Source organism: Capsella rubella, unplaced genomic scaffold, assembly GCF_000375325.1.
Source record: "Capsella rubella cultivar Monte Gargano unplaced genomic scaffold, Caprub1_0 scaffold_4, whole genome shotgun sequence".
Classification (NCBI taxonomy): Eukaryota; Viridiplantae; Streptophyta; class Magnoliopsida; order Brassicales; family Brassicaceae; genus Capsella; species Capsella rubella.
The window spans coordinates 13849360-13867147 of NW_006238920.1; the positions used below are offsets into that span (position 1 = coordinate 13849360).

A 17788-nucleotide genomic window follows, 5' to 3' on the forward strand; every position below is an offset into this window, starting at 1 on the left:
ATGAAAAAAAAAATAATGAAAAGGCTTGAACTTGTTTTTAATTAATTTGTTCATGTGTCGTTAATTTTTTTTCTTCTTAAAAGAGTATTGAAATGAACGGAAACAATTTCATAAATTTTCTAAAGGAACGTGTATTTCACGATGTTTATGCTCTTTATATCAGATTGAGAAAAGAAGGAACGAAAGCGTAGATTTTGCGGGTTGCTTGGAGAACAAACTTCGTATATAGTTTATGTCATAATGAAAAATCCAATTTGGTTTCACACTACTACGGACCCCATCTCATTTAGAGTCAGACACTCAAAGGGTTCCTGCTTTTCGCCTTTTAATAGCTTTTCAAATTTGTATATATAGTACTAGTAAGTAGATTAGCAGATTAATTATTATATAGATTGTCTCGTAACAACCAAACTTTTATGTTCAAGGAGATTGAAAACACACAAAAAGTGCTGCAATTTTACATTTACTCATGCATACCCACTCCCTCACCATGGGATCTAGAATAGAATCCGAACTTCACCTCAAGTACGCAACGTAATTTATGACAAACTTTCATGGGTATTTATAATCACTCTATACGAAGTAATCATTACGAAACTTGCAGGGGTAATATAACTTTAGACTAGAAGAAGTCTAGAACCGTAGACCAGTGACGACATTCCATTCTGCTATCAAATTTTCTTTTTTTTTGACTCACCACTCGACTCTTAAATTGAGTACTACTATCTTCGCATCTTCTTTCTTTTTTTTTTTTTTTTTTCTTAACAAATTATTTATAAAAAAAAAAGTACGTTATAGCCAGCTGTTGTGCAACACAATTATATAACTTCGTTTCTTTATAACTTTGCTATATAACTAAATGCAAGCAAAGAAACGAAACAGCAGCTGACTCTTCTTCAAACAAAAGTATGTAAATTTTTGTTTTCTTACAGATAGTTGTGTTGTAATCCGCATTTTTTTTCTTAGACTCACGTTATACTCTTTTAATGTTTTAAACATTTCAGAAAGAAAAAAATGTCAATGTTTGTGGACATTTGTGGTGATCCTCACAAAGGGGAAACGTTTGATGATGGTGTTTACGACGGAATCAGCAAAGTAACCATCGGGGACCATGAAACTTACGGTGTTGTGTACATGAAAATAGAGTACATAAAAGATGGAGATGTAGTGGAGAAGCAACATGGAAATATGAGAGGAGAAGAAATTACAGAGGTTTTTCTTAATCTATCACCCCTCTCTCTCCCCAACACTTAGTCGTTTGATTTGTTTTTCTTTCACTCTCTCTCTTTCTGTCTCTCCCACACTTTTTAGTCGTTTGGTTTATTTTTCTTTACTCGTTTGATTTTTTTTTTTTTTTTTCTAATTACTCTGTTCTTGTGTGCTTTGCTTTGGCCTTTGTTTTTTCTTTTCAGTTGGTTTTTGCGGTCGACCACCCAGACGAATATATTACAGAGTTATTTGGTTTTTTTTGTCGAACATGAGGATAAGACGGTGTTGCAGCTCGGGTTCGAGACATCACGCGGCAGAGCGTCTCAAATTTTTGGTATGCATCCGACCAAGATATCAACATCGACTCATTCAGTAGCATTTCATTTGGGGGCTGATGGAAAGAAGTTTGCTGGGCTACATGGACGCGCCGGTGATGTTATTCACGCGTTAGGAGGTCACTTTGACATGGTGTCTTCTGCTCATACGCCAATGCCATCAGTACCTAAAGGTGGAAACTACGGAACTACTTGGGATGATGGGGCGTATGATGAAGGTGTGAAGAAACTATGGGTTGGAGAAAGTGATCGCCACCTGAGCTACATCAAGTTCCAGTATTGCAATGGAGACATCTTGGTACCCTCAGCCTCGCAAGTTGGTGGATTTGATTGCATTAAGAATTTGATCTTTCACTCTCACGGCAAAGAGCCACCAGAAGCACCAAAAGAGGTATGGTTGATTTCTTGATTCATTTTCTCTGTTCCCTTTATTTCATTTGATGAATCACGTATTTTATTCTTCATATTTGTTTTTTAATGTCCTGCAAGAATCTTGATCTATTTCTTAATTTACAGTCCTTTTTTGGACGTTTTGTCTTTTAACAAATTGCTAAAAGTTGTTTTTTCCTTTACTTGTGTAGTTTGCGCTGCTTCAGGACGATGAATACATCACCTCTGTAGAAGGAACGTACCATGATTATGATATTTTACCGAATGTCAGAGGGTTGACCTCTTTAAAATTCAAGACATCCTACAACCGAGAATCTCCGCTGTTTGGTAAAATTGAGGGTATAAAATTCAATATCCAAGGGGAGGGATCTCGCACGAAACTTGTTGGGCTCAGAGGAATATCAGATCTCGATCGTCTAACTGCTCTCGGAGGCTATTTCACGGTGGCACCTCCTTGGACCTGTTCAGTGGTAAAAGGTGGATTGTACAATGAGATTGGGACTAGGTGGGATGATGGAATACACGCTACGGTCCGTAAGATTACTGTAACTAGTGAGTGGCCAAAAATCTATTCTATCGACTTGCAGTATATCGATGGTGATGAACATATCATTCACCATGGAGGTCACGGTGAGGTACCGGATACGCAGGCACATTCACGTGCAGTGTTGACATATACGGTTTGTGCTCTAGTCTCTACTTAGTTTCCATCTTATCTATGAAACATTATTTATATAGATATAATTTTGTTTTTTCTTGTAGATTGAGCTCGATGATGATGATTATGTCACATCCATGGAAGTAGGAATGTCCAATTATTATGGCTTTCTCTCCATAGCCATGCTGAAAATTAAGACAAATAGAGGAGGAGCTCAAGTGTTAGGATACGATCCTACTGGCTCAGTGAAATATGCCAAAAGACTCCTTTTCAAGAAAAGAGGGCATAAGATAGTTGGGTTTTTTGGAAGAACCTCCGACTTTCTCGAAGATATTGGAGTCTACTTCGAGCCAATTAATGATGAATAAGGGCATCCTCAATGAGGATATCTTAGGAGACTAAGATACCTCCATTGAAGATGGTCTAAGCCTCTTGTATTTTTAGTATTTTCTTTTAAATGGTACTTTCAAGTATTATCTTTGTGTCTCTGTGTCTTATTTAGTCTCTATGTATTTGTGTCTCTATGTTTTAATCTCTATGTCTAGGTGTCTTATTTAGTCTCTATGTATTTGTGTCTCTATGTCTTAATCTCTATGTCTTTGCTTTTTAAGCCAAACCAGACTTTTTATTTTATCGGTCAATAAATCCATATTGTCATGACAGCATAGTTCTAATGAATCGATGCATAAACTATTGAGTTTGAGAAAAGTAAGAAGCAAGCAAAACCAACTTACCAAAGTAAGGAAGCACTTAAAAAAGGTTTTATTTGATTCTCCATGTATGGTTTCATGAAAATCTATGCTTATAAAAAAATGGGAAAATTTGCATTTTAGTACGTTTATGAAACTTAATTTGCGATATAGTACGTTTACTATTTATAATTAGTAAAATAGCCCAGTTTTACTATTCATATATCTGTACAGACAGACAACTGTACAGAAGCATATTATTATACATAAAGTATTTGTACAGAGACAAACAACTATAAAGAAACATTTTTACACATAAACAAATATACATATATAGACCATAAAAATATCTGTACACATACAATTATACGTATATATAAATCGCTGTACGGAAATATACAAAATAATTTCCGTACAACGACACACAACTGTACATGAGGATAGCTGAACGTATCAAAATTTGTTTAAAAAATATTTAAGATTATCAAAATAAAATGCATGTCAAATTATAGAGATAAAAATATAGATTTTTATGTAACTAGAATTTTATAAAAACCAAATATATTTTGATGAATATCATAGTTATTTGATTTAAAAGATTTATAAATAGTGTTCAAATAGTGTTCAAATAGTAAAAGTGTATTATTTTGCCAATTATAAATAGTAAACGTACTATATCGCAAATTAAGTTTCGAAAACGTACTAAAACGCAAATTATTCCTAAAAAAAAATTGTATGTTTTTCCTTCCATCTTCTAAGTTTACGATCGTATTATTTTTTAGATTCATCTTACCATTAATATACCACGTAGCTATTCGAACATACATGATGCAAATAATTTAGTGTAGATTTGTTTTTAGATTTTCATCTTGTAATATAGTAAACTCTTTTTTGTTGATTTATGCAAGTCGTGACATTTTCAACTAAACAGAGAATATTAAATGTTTTTTTTTTCTTTTACACAGAAAGAGAAAAAGAATCAGATTTTCTGATTAGTACTTGTGACGGAGAGAAATGTGTACAAGAGACACCTGGCTAACTAGCTTCGTAATAGCCCAACTTCCAAAGTGTCTAAATTTAAAAGTCCCGTTGTAGATATATCACTAATTAAACAGTACTTCCCATTAAAAAAAACTACTGTATTATTATATCACGATTCGCAACCATAAGCAATTACCGCCAGTAGAAATATCGTACTGCATGCAACCGCCTCAAAAAAAATATACTAATGAATTTGCTGTTGGAGATGGCCTAATGATTAGCATACATTTGTTTGGAACGAAATTAACATAACATCTCTCAGGATCGCATTGGCAAATTTCAAAGCAAAAGATAATTTACAGATAAGAGCTAAAATTTATACGAGGCCAAAAACATGCGAGCTAACCATAATTGCACGTACGGGACATGCTTAATGCTTTGCTTCCATTCTTCACTCTATCATTACTAATGGAACAAGTTTGTCGTCTGCGTTTTGGCTGTATCAGATTTATTAATATTCAGTTTCATTATTAGGGGTTTACTACTGTCTTTGATTATGATATGGCATGTAAGCTTTTAGGCCACGTACTATTGACACAAATTTAGGCCACGTACTATTAACACAAATTGAGGCCACATGTCATAACTTCTTGGTAGCCTACGGACTATGTTTCTCTTTTGAAGAATTTTTCATAATGCCATCTTTTACTCCGTTTTTTCATAGAGTTTCGATTCTTCAATGGCTCTCAAGAACTTTGCCCATCTTTTATTCTGTTTTGTCATATTCTCTAAACCCTTCTCTCTTCTCTTACCGTATGTTTGTTTTATTGTACTTATGTTACATGTAGTTCTTTTTATAAAAAGTTAGTCAAACAAATTAACAAAAAAAACTCTGAAAATATAAATGTATAAAGAATTTAAATATTACTTTGAAATTCACTGATCCTGCTGCTACAAGTATATTGAAACATAATTATCACTATAATTTTTTATGGCTGCAGGTTAAAGTTGTAATCGTAGATAGTACCACCTTTCATTTCCGTCAGAACTTTGATGACTTAGTTCAGAGGACACGAATGCTCAGCGAAATGGTTTTAAAGTTCATGAAGCTTGCCAAAAATTTCTCACTTGCCGTAGGAATTCATGCATGAGATTATTTAATTCACAGCACGTCCTTCTACTTGGAATTAGCTTATGATGAGGTCATTATTAGCTCCAAAATCTAATCACAGGTTAGTTGTGTTCCTAAATTAGGTGACCACAAAGTACTGAAGGCTCGTTTAAACTAGCTCTTACTAGTAGGATGACACATCACACATGAGTAAGCTTTCTCCGGTTTAGTTTTGGTTCGGTTCTTGATTCAATCGAACTGCCTGATTTAAACTGGTCAGTCAATAACGGAGTTGGTGAATTAGTGACTAATATTATTTCTTATTTCTTAAATTTGAAGCAATTATGTTCTTTCTCCACCAACCCTTGCCATGACCATGGCTTTTGCTTTACACACCAACCACGCCGCCCTGTCAATCTTATTCTTTTTTTTTTTACTCTTAAATGATTAATTTAATAATTAGCGTAAAAATTCAAATGATTAGTTGAAAATTAATTAAACCAAAAAAAAGAAAGGTTTGATAAATTGAAGCGGTAGAGGGATCACAGCCGTCAAGATTGTGTCGTCTGTGATTCGAACCAGAGAGCAGCAATGGCTTCTACGTCTTCTCTAGCTCTCTCTCAAGCTCTCCTAACCCGAACCATCTCTCGAGATGGCTCTGGAAACCGTTTCTCTGTACCAGCTTTCTCGGGTCTCAAATCCACTTTCCCACGCACCATCTCAACCCGTAGGGGCTGTGTCTCCACGAGCAGTCACTCTTTCCGCCCAGATCTCGTTCGTGCAGCAGCTGTAGAGGCGATCGAGACAACCACTGATTCGTCTCTGGTTGATAAATCGGTGAATACGATCAGGTTTCTGGCAATCGATGCGGTTGAGAAGGCGAAATCAGGTCATCCAGGTCTCCCCATGGGTTGTGCTCCAATGTCTCACATCTTGTACGATGAGTTCATGAGGTATAACCCCAAGAACCCTTACTGGTTTAACCGTGATCGCTTCGTTCTCTCCGCTGGACACGGATGCATGTTGCACTACGCTTTGCTTCACCTTGCTGGCTACGACAGCGTTAGGGTTCGTCATCTCTTCCTCTGCTTATTCTCTGCTGACTCACATAGATTTTAAGAGTGTAGAAGAAGAGGATTAGGATTTGATGAAATAAGTGTTGGAATTGTCTATTAGGAGGAAGATTTGAAGAGCTTCCGTCAATGGGGAAGTAAGACTCCTGGCCACCCGGAGAATTTCGAGACTCCTGGTGTTGAAGTCACTACTGGTTAGATTCTTTTTTCCGGTTTCACGACGATTAAAGAAGCTTCTCTTCTCCTTTAATTGCTCTTTGTAATTGCATTGTTTGCGCTTTGCCTACATGTAGGTCCTCTTGGACAAGGTATTGCAAACGCCGTTGGTTTAGCTCTTGCTGAGAAGCATCTGGCTGCTAGATTCAACAAACCTGACAATGAGATTGTTGACCACTACACGTATGATTTTGCATCCTCTTAGCTCAATTTTGTTTTGGTCTATCTTTCTTCGTTTGAGTTTGATTTTTATATTTGGAAAATGCTGTTTTTGATTAGATATTCGATTCTTGGAGATGGTTGTCAGATGGAAGGGATTTCTAATGAAGTTTGCTCTCTAGCTGCCCACTGGGGACTAGGAAAGCTCATTGCTTTCTATGACGACAATCACATTTCCATTGATGGTGACACAGATATTGCCTTTACTGAGAGCGTGGACAAGCGCTTTGAAGCCCTTGGATGGCATGTTATTTGGGTAAAGAATGGAAACAATGGTTATGATGAGATCCGTGCTGCCATTAGGGAAGCTAAGGCTGTAAAAGACAAGCCCACTTTAATTAAGGTATCATCACAATTTGGTTAGCCATTAACTCTTTTGGCAATGTTTTATAGCCCTTTGGTGTCAACTGTTTTGTTGCATGATTTAGGTCACTACTACAATTGGTTATGGTTCTCCCAACAAGGCAAACTCATACAGTGTCCATGGAGCTGCGCTTGGGGAGAAGGAAGTTGAGGCTACCAGAAATAACCTTGGATGGCCATATGAGCCGTTCCAGGTACCTGAAGATGTCAAAAGGTAAGTAGAACAAAACAACACCTCTGTTTCTGTTTATGTGTATGTAATGACACCCGGACCTGCTCTGGTTTACTATAATCGTTACGTTTTCTAGCCATTGGAGTCGTCACACGTCAGAAGGGGCTGCTTTTGAAGCTGATTGGAATGCCAAGTTTGCAGCTTATGAGAAGAAATATCCAGAGGAAGCTGCAGAGTTGTCATCTATAATCTCGGGTGAATTTCCCGCTGGTTGGGAGAAGGCACTTCCTGTAAGTAGAAACTTCTGGTAATCTGTAACTTAATACTTGGTATTCTTGAGATGTCATAGTTATTGCATCTTTTCATTTCTTTCAGACATATACACCAGAATGTCCAGGTGATGCCACCAGAAACCTGTCTCAGCAATGTCTTAACGCACTTGCCAAAGTTATTCCCGGTTTCCTTGGCGGGAGTGCTGATCTTGCATCTTCCAATATGACATTGCTTAAAGCATTTGGAAACTTCCAAAAAGCTACACCTGAAGGAAGAAACCTTAGGTTTGGTGTGAGGGAACACGGAATGGGAGCTATCTGCAATGGCATTGCCCTTCACAGCCCCGGTTTTATCCCTTACTGTGCAACTTTCTTTGTTTTCACTGACTACATGAGAGCTGCAATGAGAATCTCAGCTTTGTCTGAAGCCGGTGTTATATACGTTATGACACATGACTCCATTGGTCTTGGAGAAGACGGACCAACCCACCAACCCATTGAACACTTATCCAGTTTCCGTGCCATGCCCAATATTATGATGTTCCGTCCAGCTGATGGGAATGAAACAGCCGGTGCATACAAAATCGCTGTCACAAAACGTAAGACACCTTCTGTCTTAGCCTTATCTAGACAAAAGCTGCCTCAACTTCCAGGAACATCCATTGAAAGCGTCGAGAAAGGTGGATACACCATTTCCGACAACTCAACCGGTAACAAGCCCGATGTGATCTTGATCGGAACTGGATCAGAGCTAGAGATTGCTGCTCAAGCTGCAGAGGAGTTAAGGAAAGAAGGCAAAACTGTGAGAGTAGTTTCTTTTGTATGTTGGGAGCTTTTCGACGAGCAATCAGATGCATACAAGGAAAGTGTTTTGCCGTCTGATGTATCAGCTAGAGTAAGTATAGAAGCTGGATCGACTTTTGGATGGGGAAAGATCGTTGGAGGAAAAGGGAGATCGATTGGAATTGATACGTTTGGGGCAAGTGCACCAGCAGGGAAGCTTTACAAAGAGTTTGGTATCACCATTGAAGCTGTGGTTGATGCAGCTAGGTCGCTTATCTAAAAGAGTATCTTATCTTACAAGTACTGAGGTTTGGTTTGGATTTGAAAATTTTCAAAGATAATAAATGAAAAAAATGGAGCTTTTTTTTTTTTTTTTTTGTATGCACCAATGGAGCTTATGTTTTTTCTTGTATTAAACATAAGTTTTTTTTTTTTTTTTTAAATTTCATACCGATTGATTACAAGGCATAAAGCCCAATTAGCATGCAAGCCCAAAAAAATACAAACCGAAAAGGTCTAAATAAGGCACACATGCCCAAGTAAAACATACAAGCCGAAAAATAGACGCGCATGCCCAAGAACTAGCAAGACACAAGGCCCACGACAACATTAAGTAGCACTTCTGATCTGTATAGGAAAAAACACCAGAAGAAAAAAACACAACAACAGACAAGAGAAAACAAAAGGACAGCAAGTCAGCAACCAAGAGTAGCGACTGAGGAGATGTGGTGGCAACTCTACTGGCAACACTGCAAGCCAAAGTCCCCATGACTGAGCATCCAGTCGGCCTTGGATATGGGATCAAGTCTAGCCCTAATGAGCACTTTGATGTCTTTTATGATCAGATCCGCTGTCTTGGAAGAATTTGTATGAATCCGTTATATTTAACATAAGTTTGTATTGATTTATTTTAAAATCCATTGGTAATTTGGTGTTCTTCTGTACAATAATAACTTTGTTGTATTTTTTTATGGTTGGATTTTTCCTTTTCATAAAACATGTATTTCCTTTTTGGTTGTCAAAAATTTCCTAATTCATTTATCAATTCCAAATATCTACAACTAAAAGGAAAAGTCGTTATTGGTCAACCCCAACAAATTTCGATTCGAAACAGTACAGATTATTTTGGGTCGCTCCTGGGTTTTGGTTAAAAGCCCATTAAGTTCCTCAAGGCCCAATTTAATTAAAATCCCATTTCTTTACCTACCAAGAACCAAAGAGCCTCCTCTCTCTCTCCACTTGCTTTCTCGACTTGTTTGACGGGAACACCTAATTAACACGTGTCGTGTTGTCATTGGGTATGATTAATGTGCTCAAACCAGACGAGAGTCGTAAGAGTTGGGTTGGTGAAAGATTTTGATGGATGCCTTCTCCTCACCAACTCCCCCCAAACCCCCCAAAAGTGTCAAGCCGCCAATACAACGCACAACTTTATAAATTTCATTTCTATAATCTGAGATTAGACCAACCAATTTCTGGAATATTTTTTTTGCGAAGGCAGAGCTGAAATATCAAAATTTTCAGCAAGTAGTTTCCCAATTTCTCAACCCGATTGAATTTGTTCTCCAATGGCGCAAGCTAGCAGAATCTGCAATGGTGTGCAAAACCCATTTGTTATCTCCAACCTTTCAAAATCCAATAAACACAAATCGCCCTTATCAGTCTCGTTGAAGACGCAGCAGCAGCCTCGAGCTTATCCGATTTCGTCGTGGGTTTCGAAGAAAACTGGGATGATGCTAAATGGTTCTACGGTTCGTCCTGTTAAGGTTATGGCTTCTGTTTCCACGGCTGAGAAGGCGTCGGAGATTGTGCTTCAACCCATTAGAGAAATCTCGGGTCTGATTAAGCTACCTGGCTCCAAGTCTCTATCAAATCGGATTCTGCTTCTCGCCGCTCTATCTGAGGTATATATGACTTAGATTTCTATCGTTACTGTTCACAAAGTCTGCATTTTTTCCTCTAGCTTGAGAATGAAGATAGATTCTTTACCATTTTGCTGTCATGTTTTAGGGAACTACTGTAGTGGACAACTTGTTGAACAGTGATGACATCAATTACATGCTTGATGCGTTGAAGAAGTTGGGGCTTAATGTGCAAACTGACAGTGAAAACAATCGTGCGGTAGTTGAAGGATGTGGTGGGATATTCCCAGCTTCCATAGATTCCAAGAGTGATATTGAACTTTACCTCGGAAATGCTGGAACAGCCATGCGTCCACTTACCGCTGCAGTTACTGCCGCAGGTGGCAACGCAAGGTAGATTGAAGGAGTTGATGCTTCTGAGTTTTTGATGTTTAAAGATTGGAGCTTGTGCTGATTCTTTTTGTTTTTGTTTTTGATCGGTTTATTCCAGTTATGTGCTTGATGGGGTGCCTCGGATGAGAGAAAGACCTATAGCGGATTTGGTTGTTGGTCTTAAGCAGCTTGGTGCTGATGTTGAATGTACCCTTGGAACTAACTGCCCTCCTGTTCGTGTCAATGCTAATGGTGGCCTTCCTGGTGGAAAGGTTAGATCTTGCAAATGGCATGTGTTATTTTCAATCTCGATACTTACTTTATCAATACATGTAGCAATGTGATTTCAATCATAGGCTTAGCTTGACTGTTTTAGTTTGTTGTTAGCGGATTGATCCTAAAATAAAAGGAATGGTGTGAAATGGATTTCTTATTAGAGATTAGTTTTTTTCTCGATTTTTTATTTCTTGTATGGTTTCTTGATTGACACATCGGATTATATTTTGCATTTCCAGGTGAAGCTTTCGGGATCAATTAGTAGTCAGTACTTGACCGCTCTGCTCATGGCAGCTCCTTTAGCTCTTGGAGATGTCGAGATTGAGATAGTTGATAAATTGATTTCTGTTCCATATGTTGAAATGACACTGAAGTTGATGGAACGTTTCGGGGTCAGTGCCGAGCATAGTGATAGCTGGGATCGTTTCTTTGTCAAGGGCGGGCAAAAATACAAGTAAGAGTTATTCTTTTCTTCCTTTTCTGAAGTCACATGCCCTAGATTGACAATATAGTGACTAAAATGGTGAAATGATTCAGGTCTCCGGCTAATTCTTATGTAGAAGGTGATGCTTCTAGTGCTAGTTATTTCTTGGCTGGTGCTGCCATTACCGGTGAGACTGTCACTGTTGAAGGTTGTGGAACGACCAGCTTGCAGGTAATACCTCTACTCTGAATCATCAACAACGATATAAGTTTATAATGCAATTCGATCAGCTCAAAGTTTAGTCTTTCTAAGGCTTTGTCAAGTTGTGTGAACTTATTTTCAAGAATCTAAACTTTCATATTTGTGATGAATCTCAAGGGAGATGTGAAATTCGCAGAGGTTCTTGAGAAAATGGGATGTAAAGTGTCCTGGACAGAGAACAGTGTGACTGTGACAGGACCACCTAGAGATGCTTTTGGAATGAGACACTTGCACGCTATTGATGTCAACATGAACAAAATGCCTGATGTAGCCATGACTCTTGCTGTCGTTGCTCTCTTTGCTGATGGTCCAACCACCATTAGAGATGGTAAGTAAAAATACCATTTCTATAAATAAGCGTGTTCTCAAGATTCATGGTCACTTAATCGTTCATACTATTTGGTTAATATAGTGGCTAGCTGGAGAGTAAAGGAGACAGAAAGGATGATTGCCATTTGCACAGAGCTTAGAAAGGTAAGAATTATTTTCTCTTTCTCGGTTTATAATGCTCGTTCGATACCATAAATTCTGCGGTTTTTGTTTAGCTGGGAGCTACAGTTGAAGAAGGTTCAGATTACTGTGTGATAACTCCACCAAAAAAGCTGACACCAGCGGAGATTGATACATATGATGATCATAGAATGGCGATGGCATTTTCTCTTGCAGCTTGTGCTGATGTTCCAGTCACCATCAGAGATCCTGGTTGCACCAGAAAAACTTTCCCCGACTACTTCCAAGTCCTTGAAAGAATCACAAAGCACTAGACAGAAAAAAACTCCAAACTCCATTGTCTTTACTTTTCGATCCAATGCGATTGTCTGTTTCCATGTTTCTTGCCTCTGTAACATTAACCAAGAGTATTGTTTGTGTGTGTACTGGAACCGAGTGAGATGCAACACTGAATCAGTTTTGATGGGCCGACCAAGCCCATTCTCGTTTAAATCCAAGATTTGAGGGAATCTTTGTTATTGGTAAGACTGCACCAAATTAAGCTTGTGTTTGGGAAATGACAAAACTGCGATCAATGGAATTACGTATGGATAAATCTCAATCAAAATACGCATAGCTCCAAAACCACATCGAACACATTGAAATCGCTATCACAATCGAATGGCATTGCCTAGCATATGGATGGATACTCGTAATCAAGTAGAAGGAGCTCTCAATGGGGTTTTTGTGATGAAATATATTTGAACAGCAATGAGAAAGAGACAAGAGAGTAGATCTTGGAGTAGATACATCTGAAAGAGGGACAAAGGCACGGGGACATGTTATGCCAATTCATAAAGAAGAGAAAGAGGACATGTTCTTGTCTTATGTAATCAACTCTTCCACATGGGGTCCTTGAGTGCCATTATAGCCTCTCTTCCTCTCTTTTTTTTTTTTTTTTCACTTGTTCCTTTTTTTTTTTAACAAAATTAAAAAGGAAAAAAAAAACATCTTCTTGTGATTCTAACAACTTTTTATTGTTTAGCCATTTTTTTTCCTAAAAGTTGGTTTTATTCACTTACTGAACCATGTTTTTAACCCTACACAGTTTATACAATCATGGCTTAACCCTATACATACGTTTATTTTTAGATGAAAGCACTAAAACCAAAGTTTGAAGAGCCCAAAATATCTGTTTACACCATTCAAGGAAAACGTATAAACATAGGATTTAGGGTAATCTAATTACACCAACCAACCTCTGTTCAAATTTAGAGTTTCCATTTTCTTATTTAACAACTATCCCCGCAAAACACATCTATTAACCAAAAAGTTTCACACTTTTGGTTCAAATTCAAAAACTCTTTTTGGGATCAGAGGCTTCCCGAAAATCTTGGAGTAATATTATTCACCAATCAGAAAAATTTCAAGTCCTCTTTAGAAAATTCAACAACTTTTACAGTCAAAAGTTTATCTATTGTTAACAGGAATCTATATCTTTCCTATTCTTATTTGTATTTAAATTCAAGTCAAACAGATCAAAATACCTGTTTTTGACTCTCTTCTTCATCTTCTTCTTCGTCTTCTTCTTTGATTTGGATCTCTAAAATCTTCAATCCCCATGTTCTAATTTATTTTTAAAAAAAAAATTCACAACACTCTCTTTATCACACACAAAACTTTGATCCTCGAATATATATATTAATATAAAGATAACATTCGTGTTTCTCATTTTGGAGTCATAATAAAGAAACCTTCCATTTTTTTTACTTAATCCCCTCCAAGAAACCTGAAGATTCTAAGAAGCTGCCATTAAAACTCAAAACAAGGAAGAGAGGAGAACATAGCGAAAGCAGAAGAAGAAGAAGAAGAAGAAGAAGAACCAAAGAGTCAAACCCAAAAATATATCTCCTTCTCACTTTCCCAAAGAGAGAAAATAGAAAATAACAATGTCGCGTCTTGACGAGATACCTTCAAGCCCAGGCAAATTCAAGATGGAGAAATCTTCTTACTTGCATCGTCTCAGATTCCAATCTTCTCTCACAAAGTTTGCATTTTTCTCCTTCTTCCTCCTCTGTCTCATCTCTCTACTCTTCCTCCGATCTCCACCTTCCGTCAACCCTTCACCTTCCGATCCATCTCGCCGCTCACTCCGTACCTACACCTACGGAGGACCCGCTTGGGAAAAACGTCTCCGATCCTCAGCTCGAATCCGAACCTCTACGAGCAACGGAATCACAGTTTTGGTAACCGGAGCAGCCGGTTTCGTCGGCACACACGTCTCCGCCGCATTGAAACGCCGAGGAGACGGCGTAATCGGCCTGGACAACTTCAACGACTACTACGATCCATCTCTAAAGCGAGCGAGACAAGCTTTACTAGAGAGAAGTGGTATCTTCATCGTGGAAGGAGACATAAACGACGTCGAATTGCTCCGTAAGCTATTCAAGATCGTCTCCTTCACTCACGTAATGCATCTAGCAGCTCAAGCTGGTGTACGGTACGCCATGGAAAACCCTAGCTCTTATGTTCATAGCAACATCGCCGGATTTGTCAATCTCCTCGAGATCTGCAAATCTGCGAATCCACAACCTGCTATAGTCTGGGCTTCGTCTAGCTCCGTCTACGGACTCAACACGAAAGTTCCGTTCTCGGAGAAAGATAGAACAGATCAACCGGCGAGTTTATACGCCGCGACTAAAAAGGCCGGCGAAGAGATCGCGCACACCTACAACCACATCTACGGATTATCTCTAACCGGATTGAGGTTTTTCACGGTGTACGGACCTTGGGGAAGACCAGACATGGCGTACTTCTTCTTCACCAAAGACATTTTGAAAGGCAAATCGATTTCGATATTCGAATCGGCGAATCACGGCACGGTGGCTAGGGATTTCACATACATCGACGATATAGTGAAAGGGTGTTTAGCGTCACTTGATACGGCGGAGAAGAGTACAGGGACAGGAGGGAAGAAGAGAGGACCGGCGCAGCTGAGAGTGTTTAACCTCGGGAACACGTCGCCGGTGCCGGTTTCAGATCTGGTGAGTATATTGGAGAGACAGTTGAAAGTGAAGGCGAAGAAGAATTTGATTAAGATGCCACGAAACGGTGACGTTCCGTATACTCATGCTAATATTAGTTTAGCTCAACGTGAGCTTGGTTATAAACCAACGACGGATCTCCAGACCGGTTTGAAGAAGTTCGTCAGATGGTATCTGAGTTATTACTCCGGTCAGAAAAAAGCCGCCGCTAGATGATTTTTTCCATGGTTCATCATCTTTGATTTCTTGTTCTTTTTTATTTTTTTCTTCTGTTGAGTAATTTTGGGGATTGTTGTTGTAACAGAGTGAGAGAACACAGACAGACCCATTCGGTGATTTTTATTTAATTCATTTATTTTACTTCTCCAGTAAGTAACTCTTGTTGTAGTAGTGGATTTAAATTTGATCAAATAAAAGAGATTCAACACAACAAACATATAGAGTCTATTTCATCGTCAACTGTTTGCTTAGAAATCGTATTTAGTTCTTCCACTACCTAGAACAAGACATAACATATCTGGAATGTTTGAAGTAGATTTGTAGAAGTTCCAGGCCTCCAGCATTAAACGTTTTCTTGATCCTTTGAAGTGAACGATCTGCGTTTTTCAAGACTAGTAAGAATATGATGAAGGATTCGTGATGGTTTGATGGTTTATGGTTTAGGGATTTAGAGTGTACCTTGACATCTAATGGCATGCCATGAAACTGACCAGCACCTTCAGGAGGTGTCCAGTTGTATAGAGCACATGGTAAAAACAGCACTGAAGCTCCAGCTATTTCTTGTGTGAATGCTTGTGGCTTTGTAAATCTCTTTGCGTCAAAGGAAGGATGAGATTTGACAACCCATACCAGAGCCAATTGATCACCAAGCATGCGCGAAGCTTTCATGTATTTGGTTTTGTAAGCTTTTAGGACTTCTTCTAGAAATACTTTAGCCCTGCATTTGAATCACATGAAAACAGAGTCATCAATATGCTGAGTATAAAAGTTTTAGTAGAGAGATACAGTCAGCTTTTTGTGATCTATGCTGATTTTCATACCAGGTTCAGATACTGATTTTCAAGAGAGGAGTGTTTCAATTAAACGAGGAGAGAAAAGGATAAATGCAAACCTTAGGATCCCTTCACGTGTGCCTCTCACTGCTATAAATCCTGAATTCAGCGGCTGATCTTTATTGTTCCTGAAGGTGAGTGCTAAATGGAAGCTTGGATGCTTTTCAAATATAGTCCCGATGTCATCAACCACAGCCATATCAGAATCAGTGAAGATATAGTGGTTTCTCTCACCCTCACTCTTCTCAAGCTGTTTTTCAAGAAAGGCCTGCAGAATAATTTTTTTAACAAGAGTGTGACCAAATGAGCATTTTTTTCGCTCTCTCAATAACTCAGGTACTTTACTAAAAACTTTCTTACAAATGAATAAAAAGGAAACTTTGATCGGGTCCTAAGAAGTGGATGCCATAGAAATAGATAGATAGGCAAAAGCAACAAATTTATTCTACCTAGGTATAAGTGCCATTTTGCTCTTACAATGTAAGACCTGATTCTTTGAAGCATCAGGTTACCCCGTGAATAATCACCCCGAACAGGCTGTACCACCACATTGCTTTGATGGATGGAGAGATCAGAAGCTGGATCAGTCAATATGACAACGTTGCTCTTAGGCATAGTCACCTAAAAACAGATTTGATCAGATAGCAGCCACAGCAGCTAAGAAACACCAAAAAAAATTCAAAAGAAGTTGAGAGGGAAACTCAGCAAGTTACCTGAATGAAGTTGGCAAATGCATTTAGAACTGCCATTGACCTCTCTGGCTTGCTGTAGGTAACATTCCCGACAACAGAAACCATATTGGAGGATTTCACACTATCGATCGAAGTATTATAAATAGTAAACACAGTGACAAAAGAAACACAATTTCCAGCACCAGACACAGAAGAAGTTGTAGTGTGAGTCTTGTTCAGAGCCTTCGTGCCTAGACAAAAGACAATTTACAACACTGTCATCCCAAATATTCAGTTCATAAAAAGCATACAATAAGATATTTAATCGTGCAATGTTTGTAAAGCAAACCAAACAAGCTAAGTGTAAGACTATGATGTTACTCATTCACAGAACGAACGATTTCTACACTCACTTTATGCTATGAAGATTACTCAGATCACTTTCTGAACACAAATCGAAGATGGTGATTTAGATCTGTTGCTTGACAAAAATAATGCTTAATTGCGAAGTTGTAGCAATAAGAAGGGAGCTTCTAGCAAACCTAAAAATAGAAGTATACACAAAAATCTAACCTCGGCAATGCAATCGATCCGGCAAGCCTTGCCCAGCTACAGGACCGAGCACAAGGTGGTCTAATTTCTTACTATGAACGGCTTGAGCATCTTTCCTCACCGAATCGGAAGAAAAATCAACAAGTGACAAGAGATGAGGAAGAACAAAGAGCACAGGAATAAGTAAGAGAAACCGACGCCATCCGCTACAAGATCTCATGCTCCGATAATCTCTCCGGGAAACCATTGATATCGTTCAAACAAAACCTTCAATTGCAATCGTTGATCGGAGGAGGAGGATTGAGTACACTGACCCGCCAGAACGGACACGGATCCAAGTATAGATGTAGTTACTGGGCCAGTGAACGAAAGGC

General features: G+C 38.5%; 5 protein-coding genes across 5 annotated transcripts; 4 read left to right on the top strand and 1 right to left on the bottom strand.

The window, feature by feature from the left end:
• Window positions 1–1014: 1014 nt before the first annotated feature.
• LOC17888353 (myrosinase-binding protein 2) lies at window positions 1015–2960 on the top strand. The gene is made up of 4 exons (XM_023784664.1): window positions 1015–1212; window positions 1501–1935; window positions 2126–2614; window positions 2697–2960. Exons 1-4 carry the CDS (start codon window positions 1015–1017, stop codon window positions 2958–2960), a joined length of 1386 nt encoding a protein of 461 aa, XP_023640432.1.
• A 2920-nt stretch (window positions 2961–5880) lies between these two features.
• On the top strand, window positions 5881–8843 carry LOC17887628 (transketolase-2, chloroplastic). The gene is made up of 7 exons (XM_006293685.2): window positions 5881–6441; window positions 6550–6640; window positions 6740–6845; window positions 6942–7224; window positions 7310–7458; window positions 7553–7706; window positions 7792–8843. Exons 1-7 carry the CDS (start codon window positions 5965–5967, stop codon window positions 8749–8751), a joined length of 2220 nt encoding a protein of 739 aa, XP_006293747.1. The 5' UTR covers window positions 5881–5964; the 3' UTR covers window positions 8752–8843.
• A 1015-nt stretch (window positions 8844–9858) lies between these two features.
• Window positions 9859–12634, top strand: LOC17887627 (3-phosphoshikimate 1-carboxyvinyltransferase, chloroplastic). Its single transcript, XM_006293957.2, has 8 exons — window positions 9859–10375; window positions 10482–10726; window positions 10824–10977; window positions 11221–11435; window positions 11519–11636; window positions 11784–11994; window positions 12079–12140; window positions 12212–12634. Exons 1-8 carry the CDS (start codon window positions 10040–10042, stop codon window positions 12428–12430), a joined length of 1560 nt encoding a protein of 519 aa, XP_006294019.1. The 5' UTR covers window positions 9859–10039; the 3' UTR covers window positions 12431–12634.
• A 799-nt stretch (window positions 12635–13433) lies between these two features.
• On the top strand, window positions 13434–15522 carry LOC17888044 (UDP-glucuronate 4-epimerase 4). Its single transcript, XM_006295634.2, has one exon. The coding sequence runs from the start codon at window positions 14045–14047 to the stop codon at window positions 15353–15355; it is 1311 nt and encodes a 436-aa protein (XP_006295696.1). The 5' UTR covers window positions 13434–14044; the 3' UTR covers window positions 15356–15522.
• Window positions 15523–15527: 5 nt separating this feature from the next.
• LOC17887951 lies at window positions 15528–17738 on the bottom strand. The gene is made up of 6 exons (XM_023783765.1): window positions 17436–17738; window positions 16905–17113; window positions 16669–16812; window positions 16251–16459; window positions 15818–16076; window positions 15528–15735 (listed from the first exon to the last, which is right to left on the bottom strand). The coding sequence occupies exons 1-6, from the start codon at window positions 17659–17661 to the stop codon at window positions 15607–15609; spliced, it is 1176 nt and encodes a 391-aa protein (XP_023639533.1). The 5' UTR covers window positions 17662–17738; the 3' UTR covers window positions 15528–15606.
• Between the last annotated feature and the right edge of the window lie 50 nt (window positions 17739–17788).

What these genes read in the sequence shown, in the direction of transcription:
- LOC17887627 (XM_006293957.2), top strand. Translation starts at nt 10,040, where the DNA reads ATGGCGCAAGCTAGCAGAATCTGCAATGGTGTGCAAAACCCATTTGTT. An exon ending in TTCTCGCCGCTCTATCTGAG is followed by an intron (nt 10,376 to 10,481) that starts GTATATATGACT and finishes GTCATGTTTTAG; the next exon opens with GGAACTACTGTAGTGGACAA. An exon ending in GTGGAACGACCAGCTTGCAG is followed by an intron (nt 11,637 to 11,783) that starts GTAATACCTCTA and finishes ATGAATCTCAAG; the next exon opens with GGAGATGTGAAATTCGCAGA.
- LOC17888044 (XM_006295634.2), top strand. Translation starts at nt 14,045, where the DNA reads ATGTCGCGTCTTGACGAGATACCTTCAAGCCCAGGCAAATTCAAGATG.
- LOC17887628 (XM_006293685.2), top strand. Translation starts at nt 5,965, where the DNA reads ATGGCTTCTACGTCTTCTCTAGCTCTCTCTCAAGCTCTCCTAACCCGA. An exon ending in CTGGCTACGACAGCGTTAGG is followed by an intron (nt 6,442 to 6,549) that starts GTTCGTCATCTC and finishes ATTGTCTATTAG; the next exon opens with GAGGAAGATTTGAAGAGCTT. An exon ending in GAGATTGTTGACCACTACAC is followed by an intron (nt 6,846 to 6,941) that starts GTATGATTTTGC and finishes GTTTTTGATTAG; the next exon opens with ATATTCGATTCTTGGAGATG.
- LOC17887951 (XM_023783765.1), bottom strand. Translation starts at nt 17,661, where the DNA reads ATGGTTTCCCGGAGAGATTATCGGAGCATGAGATCTTGTAGCGGATGG. An exon ending in ACACGTGAAGGGATCCTAAG is followed by an intron (nt 16,077 to 16,250) that starts GTTTGCATTTAT and finishes ATTCAAATGCAG; the next exon opens with GGCTAAAGTATTTCTAGAAG. An exon ending in GCATGCCATTAGATGTCAAG is followed by an intron (nt 15,736 to 15,817) that starts GTACACTCTAAA and finishes TGAAAAACGCAG; the next exon opens with ATCGTTCACTTCAAAGGATC.
- LOC17888353 (XM_023784664.1), top strand. Translation starts at nt 1,015, where the DNA reads ATGTCAATGTTTGTGGACATTTGTGGTGATCCTCACAAAGGGGAAACG. An exon ending in GAGGAGAAGAAATTACAGAG is followed by an intron (nt 1,213 to 1,500) that starts GTTTTTCTTAAT and finishes ACGGTGTTGCAG; the next exon opens with CTCGGGTTCGAGACATCACG. An exon ending in GTGCAGTGTTGACATATACG is followed by an intron (nt 2,615 to 2,696) that starts GTTTGTGCTCTA and finishes TTTTTCTTGTAG; the next exon opens with ATTGAGCTCGATGATGATGA.